This window comes from Nicotiana sylvestris, chromosome 12 (genome assembly GCF_000393655.2).
Source record: "Nicotiana sylvestris chromosome 12, ASM39365v2, whole genome shotgun sequence".
NCBI lineage: Eukaryota > Viridiplantae > Streptophyta > Magnoliopsida > Solanales > Solanaceae > Nicotiana > Nicotiana sylvestris.
Window position 1 is genome coordinate 93,752,994 of NC_091068.1, and position 6,885 is coordinate 93,759,878.

The 6,885-nt window shown below is 37.8% G+C and overlaps 1 protein-coding gene across 6 annotated transcripts; it reads right to left on the minus strand.

The window, feature by feature from the left end:
- Positions 1-1,719: 1,719 nt before the first annotated feature.
- LOC104225855 (SNW/SKI-interacting protein A-like) lies at positions 1,720-6,468 on the minus strand. Of its 6 annotated transcripts, XM_009777736.2 has the most exons (4): positions 6,188-6,390; positions 5,191-5,327; positions 4,397-4,467; positions 1,720-3,827 (listed from the first exon to the last, which is right to left on the minus strand). In XM_009777736.2, exon 4 carries the CDS (start codon positions 3,795-3,797, stop codon positions 2,019-2,021), a length of 1,779 nt encoding a protein of 592 aa, XP_009776038.1. In that variant the 5' UTR covers positions 3,798-3,827; positions 4,397-4,467; positions 5,191-5,327; positions 6,188-6,390; the 3' UTR covers positions 1,720-2,018. The 6 variants fall into 6 exon arrangements, with proteins under 6 accessions (XP_009776038.1, XP_070021025.1, XP_009776037.1 ...); XM_070164924.1 differs by lacking the exon at positions 4,397-4,467 and having other exon boundaries at positions 1,720-3,830; positions 5,281-5,327; positions 6,188-6,465; XM_009777735.2 differs by lacking the exon at positions 4,397-4,467 and having other exon boundaries at positions 5,281-5,327; positions 6,188-6,458.
- Between the last annotated feature and the right edge of the window lie 417 nt (positions 6,469-6,885).

A 6,885-nucleotide genomic window follows, 5' to 3' on the forward strand; every position in this document is an offset into this window, starting at 1 on the left:
TGTTTGATGCATGTGTCGCAGAAGACTTTATTGAACTCAATTTAATTACGAATTTTGATACAAAACCAGTCCAAATCACCTCCAATCTTCCTCAAATTTTGTATATTGACTTATCTATATATTTTCAATGAATTTCAACTATATCCATTGAAAAATTTCCTTTTTTGTTTAGATTTTTGGAATATTGTATATATTTTTTGTATTTTATCACCTTATTTGCTACCTCATACCTAAAACTTCCTTTCCGTCTTGTATCTAGTGTTGCTAATCTCGCTTAAAAATATGGAAGGTGATTTTTGCATGTGATTCTTTGAGAGAAAGAACCCTATTTTTTGGGTTTTCAATTTTTGTTGGCTAGTTTTGGTAAGTCTATGATTAATGGCCAGAGGTTGGTAAGTTGAGATTTATTTGGGACATTTGTGTAAGTTCCCTAAAAAATATTGGGTTAACTTGGGCTCAGCCCAAATTGACCCATGAACTAATATATTTGTAGCCCAACCCATTAATCTCGGGGCGGGTTGGGCGGATTGGATGGGTTTGGGCTCAAATTGTCACCCCTAATTTCCATAGGCGAATGTAGAGTATATCTGTCGGGTTCATCTGAACCCAGTACTTTCCCGCTGAGTATAAATTTATGTGCAAAATTACACTAAAATTGCAACAACTGGTTGGTTTGAACCCATAACTTTAAAAATATAATGAGTTTAATATTAAAAACCTTAAAAGTTGAACCCGGAGAATATAAATTCTGAATCCGCCTCTGATCGTTCCAACATCGCTGCTAACTGATTTTGCATCTCTAAATACATTTATTTGATCGTTGTTGGACCACGAATTTCTCTAAATTGGAAATGAGACCCACTTCCTCCATGTTTCACCTTTCATTTTGTGAAATTTCAACACCTAACTCGTTGTATCAACTGGAACAAAAAGAAAAAAAAAATTGTGCAAATTAATCTCACGGTCAGACTAAAAGTTTTGGGATATTCAAGTGTAAATAAAGATCACGTAAACCTTGGACCATTTAGGAGATCAACTTCAAATGTACAGTTTTAATAAGGGTCTTGGGAGATCTGCTCCTATTAATCCTACATGCAGATATAATTACAAGCAAAAGGATGTCAAAATGGATGAAAAGAAGTTTAGTTCTGACCTCTTCCTCTCAGACATACATCATTATTCTAACAAAAAGAATGATTAGTAACATATCCAGTGGCATTCTTACTACACCAACATAACCAAGAAGTAATTTAGAATTTTTGTACATTCTCCTCCAGCTTTACAAGTTCTTAGCACCAGTTGGAGTTTTCTTCAACTGATGAGAGGGCCTATTGCAGGAGCCGTTTATCATATACCATGTCAAACTCCAGTTTGGACTTTCATAAGCTGCCATAGAAACATTCTCAAATTTATCTTAATCAACAATATTAAGTAGCGAGATGTTATTAGCAATTGGAGATTGCTACACATGGCAACTGCTACAGAACACAAAATCCTTTCACCAAAAGATATTACAGAATAGCAAGAGACTAACAGCAGAAGAAAATAAACTACATGGGTTGAAAGTTGAAACGATTGGAGATTGCTACACATAGCAACTGCTACAGAACACAAAATCCTTTCACCAAAAGATATTACAGAATAGCAAGAGACTAACAGCAGAAGAAAATAAACTACATGGGTTGAAAGTTGAAACCAGAATACCGTTAAAGCATCATCTAACTGGTCAAAGGCGCTTCATTTAGTGGAGCGATGAAAATTTTAAGTGTGAAAGCAACAATAAACTTGTGTTGCAAACTCAGAAATAGACAGGAATAAATTAAAGCCAAACAGTAACGGGTAACAAAGAAGATGTGTTACAAGAGCATGAAGACAGCAATTACTATTTTTTTCATGCAAAGAGCAATTACTTGGCAAATAGTACAGAATGAAACACCAGCAGATTATCTCGCACTATGCCTAGTAGATGCAGCCAACATGGGTCCACAGCCAGCACTTCCTGCCACCTGAAGGCTACTTTAACGCCCCTTGTCAAAAGCAATACGAGTTCTGCTAGATGTTTCATAGCCATCTCGTGTGGTACCAGCACTAGCCTTCATAGTTCCTCCACTACCAACACTCGCCATTGCTTTCTTCCCCTTCTTAACCTCTGTCAAGAACTGATCCAAACCAAATGGATCTGCTTCCTCAACCTCCTTCTCGAATTGTACAGGTCCATCTCTTGGAGCAGCTCTCTCTGATGTTCCTGCAAATGCCTTGTCAGGTTTAAAGCGTTCTGTTTTCATGATCTTCTCCAGCTGCTCATCTGCACCTCCATACATTTCAGAATCAGCATCCTTCTTCGGTCTGTATAGAGTAGAAAGTGTAGGCTGAGCAGTAAACAGGCCCTTATCATAGACGTTGTAAGCGTCATCAGTGGCAAATCCAGAATCCATCCCTTTCTCCTGGTTGAATAATCTCTGATCATACATAACCTCCCCTCTTGATGTACCAGTAGATGCCATCCCAAGAGCCACTTTTTCACTGACATCACGGTCTCTGTCTCTGGTAATCTTGCTCTTCTTACCCATTGCAGCATCTTTGGCCTCCAACCTTCTCTCCCTCTCCCTCTCCCGACGCCGCTCCTCCCGTATCTTCTCCCTCTGTGATCGCTCTTCCCTGTCTTCTCTTGACTCTTTAGGAAAATCTCTTGCACGCTCATAATCCACACTCATATCATCATCATTCATGGTTCCCCTCTCAGCAGCTGGAGGTGCCACACCAGTTCTCTCAGATCTTGCCTTGCGGGCCAACTCACGAAGTTCCATCTCCTTCTTTTCCTTCTCTTTCATCATCATCTCTTTCTGGACCTTTGACCTCATTGCAACGGCTTCTCTGGCCTTTTGCTCTGCTACATATAGAGCCTCTGATAGTTTTGCAAAGTTGTCATTGATCTGCACCTCCTGAAGTCCCCTACCATCAGCAGCCAGACGCTTATCTAGAGGAATTGTGTAACCTTTGGGGTTCTTCCAGTTTGATATACACGGAGGTATCTTCCAATCCTGCTGGTCCTTCACTGTAACAGGACGAGGTGGAGAATGCATTACTGGCACAGGTGGAGAACCAGAGGCCTTTGGAACCCTCTTGTGTTTGAACTTTGGTGGCTCCATAGGGTCCACAGGCATCTCCACCATCCTAATAATCCTCTCTTTTGCACCTGAGTTAAATGCTGCTGACTGCTGGGAGGGCTTGTACTTGATAAACTTGGAGTCTTGAGATTGTGTAGGAACATTTTTGGGCTGTGCAGCACTCAACCGAACATTTACAATCTTCTCAAGAGCAGCCTTGGTCTCCTGGGTGGTCTCCTCAATTATTTTCTGCTTCTCTTCCCCATCCATGTCTTCGTCATCCTCATCCTTCACAAACTTTGGGATAAGATCCTTATGCTGAGAATAAACAAATTTTTTCGAATTCTCATTCTGCCTCACAATCGCATCATACCTCACATCACCATGCTCATCCACTGTAACAGGCAAGGTCTTCCCCCCAGGTTTCCAATCCTTCTTTCTGCCCATATCCAGTGGATACTGAGCATAGTGAATTTCAGGGAATGCACCTCCATCTCCAAAATCCTCGAGCTTAGATGGCCTAAAGCCAGCTCTTTTCAGATAAGGAGGAACAGGATTTGCCTTGATGACTGCTGTCTTCTCTGCCTCACTTGCAGTATATCTGTTCTTGAACCACGGGTCACTTGTATGATCATAGTGTGTGCTGCTAGTAGATTTTGCTGGTGGAAGCAGGTCCTTTAGAGCTGCCATGTTCAAACGTCCAGACTTGAAACGCCTAGCCTGCTTTACACAGAGAAACAGAACAACTATCATTAAAAAGGTCAATGAACAAAACCAACTATAAAACTACCGAAGACATACAAGATCAACAAAGAATCAAAATCAACTAAAAACAAGAAGATAGAGGGAAGAGATTTCATCAAAATCAAAGAGTTATTCAAGTCATGACTTGCGTCGGAATACCATGGATCCTAGCTAATTCATTCTTCATTTGGCCCCGAAATTACTAGTTTCTAGGAAGAGTACGGTTGGTTTTTTTTAAAAAGGAGGATGAAAAGGAATTTATAAAGTTGTAAAAGTTTATTATGCAAAGCATCAATAACATCAAAATAGGTAAAATAGATGTCTGCCAGAGTCAGAAAAGAGAGATGGGAATTGCAACTTGAACAATCACAAGATACCCAAAAATGATTAAGTAATATATAAATTGCAGAAGAATCACATAATCAATTGCAGAATGTAACAAAAAACAGATAAATGAAAGTTAAAATCTAATTATCAAAAGCAAAAAAAAAAAAAAGTTAAAAAAAGAAAACCAAAAATGTAAAGGGAGTTCACTCTTTTTTCACCTGAAAAGGAGGCACTCCTGGATAATCGGACAATGAGAAAATTTATTTACTCATTGCAGAGGCAAAAAAGTCTAAATACAGGTTAAATATACAGAAGGAATTTGACTCGAATAAAAATGTGCCTCTATATGATAGTCTAGGAAATTAACATTTTATTAGTTACCACATTATATTAATTGATGGGTCTCAACGTGTCCATTCAATTGATACATGCATCCTTTTGTTTAGTTAGCATCATTCCTTCACTACGTTAGTTACATGTGAATCACAAGATTGATCACTTTTTAGGGGCATATGCAGTACATTAAATGATTTATATGGTGCCTTAAGAATGACAGAAAATGGTGGAGAAGAAATCTCAGGACCTTTCTTGATTATCTACTATATTTGCTCAATTTTTTTATTTTTTTTTGGATGAAGTAAAAGAGATATCATTGAAAGGCATCAAGTAGATGCAAAATAATTACAAAAGCAAAACAATAATTTGAAATGCAAAAATTCAAAATTCTGAAAGCTTGAAGGCAATAAAAGTGCTTCTTTTCCCACTGTTTGAGTACACTTGGCTATAATACTAACCAATTTTTTTTTATTTCTTAACAATACATGAACAAATTAGATTCATATCTTCCTATAACCCTGATGCTATTGCCAGGAAATACCGTAATGCTTTTCTTGTTTTTTTTGTCATTTCGGGAGGCACGTCAGTACCATCAGTTGTATTAATCAACTCTTATAGCTTAAACAGTAATCATCTCATAAATATTACATCAATATTCTTGTAGCAAAAAGGATACACTGATATAATGTCAAAATGACTTGATTGCAGTCAAATGGCTTGACTTCATAAGAAAAAAAATGCCAGCTTCCAGAATCGGACAAAATACCAAAATAATATAGGGAACTTCAATTACTCATTCCAATTGCAGAAACCCTACACATGCAAAAAAAGGTTGAGCATTCCCTAGTAAGCAAATATTACAACAATTTCAAGCCATATGAATATCTTAATCTAACAGAAGCACAGTATTCTTATATTTCAAAACCTAGAAGATGCAAGAAAGATGTCAAAAATCTCTTAGTGTCAGTTAGGACTTTACTACTCTGAAAGCCTGATATGCAGCTCTCTATATCATTCCGAGATAAGTTAGGGGTAGGCGCGGCGAAGCTATGTTGGGTCAAGGGTGGTCAATTGACCACCTTTTGTCGAATAATTACATTGTATATATAGGTAAAATATTAAGAAATGTATAACATATATTGAACACCCTTTGTTAGGGAATTGTTTTTTCCTTTTTCAAGTTTGAACAACCTTGGGGAAATTTCTGGCTTCGCCACTGGTAGGCGTATAGCTCAGCACTAATCCTAATTCTCTCTTTTTATAGGATAGTGGTGCTCGAGCCAGCTTGTGTGCACGGTGCACCTCAATTATCCCAGTCGGGTACCTGCCACCTCCTATCAGCAAAGGTAACACGTATCTGAGTAACTGCATCCACTTAAAACACTAGCCCTGATTTCTAGGTTGAAACTTTTTCCAGGAACCAACTTCCTTCTATTTTAGTATACAGGAATCTCAGTAAAACGTTCTAAACACCACCATCTGAAGTCTGAACCGGCAGGCTTTCCAATACCCATAAATTCTATACTCCGTCTTACCTCCTATGAGCCATAATCACAAAAACCCTTACGCGACCCATCTTGATTTTGGATAAACAAAAAACAAAAAACAAACAGCAGAAGCAAAATCAAGAGAAAGGGGAGAAAGAAAGAGCGAGAGAGCATCAGCAAACTTACAACAGAAAATTTTGAATCTTTCTGTCGTTTTTCTTCCTCCAGCAAGAAAAATTATGCAGCGCAGAGATCACACAGGAGATCGCAATAAGACCAAGAGCCTCAGATTAACGTACCGACGGAGCAGAAATAAGGAACAAAGAGGTCTGTATGATTGGAGGCGGCGGAATCGTTCAGAAAGGCTAGAACTGATAAAGTTTAGGTCCAGACTTAAATAAAATAAAATTACAGATAAACCAAGTTGTAGAAAAAGTAGTAAAACGAAGAATAGCTTGGGGACTAGCAGACGCGATGGTGAATTGGTGTCCATAAATAAACACCAAAAGGGCCAAAATACCCTTAAACTATTTGAAATAGATCATTTTATCCTCCCTTAAATTTTGGTACCAATTAAGCCCTCGCCGTCTAAATTTTGGATCATTTCTGCCCTTATTTTTTAACGAGTGAATCTTAAACCCTAATTCATACTATGTAATTACTAATTAGATCAATTAGCATAATTAAAGGGTAATTTTGGCTTTTCCAAAAATTTAATCCCCCTCTTTTAAAATTTTAATTTTTTTCTTTACTCTTTTCTCCTCTCTTTATCCACCCTTACCATACTGCTCCCCTCGTCAATCTCAACAAATAAATTTAGCTATATGATACGAAGTCAATATGTTATTTTGTATATAGCACAAAATTAGGGCATCAACTCAATT

Coding starts and splice junctions, on each gene's coding strand:
- LOC104225855 (XM_009777734.2), bottom strand. CDS start 3,797: ATGGCAGCTCTAAAGGACCTGCTTCCACCAGCAAAATCTACTAGCAGC.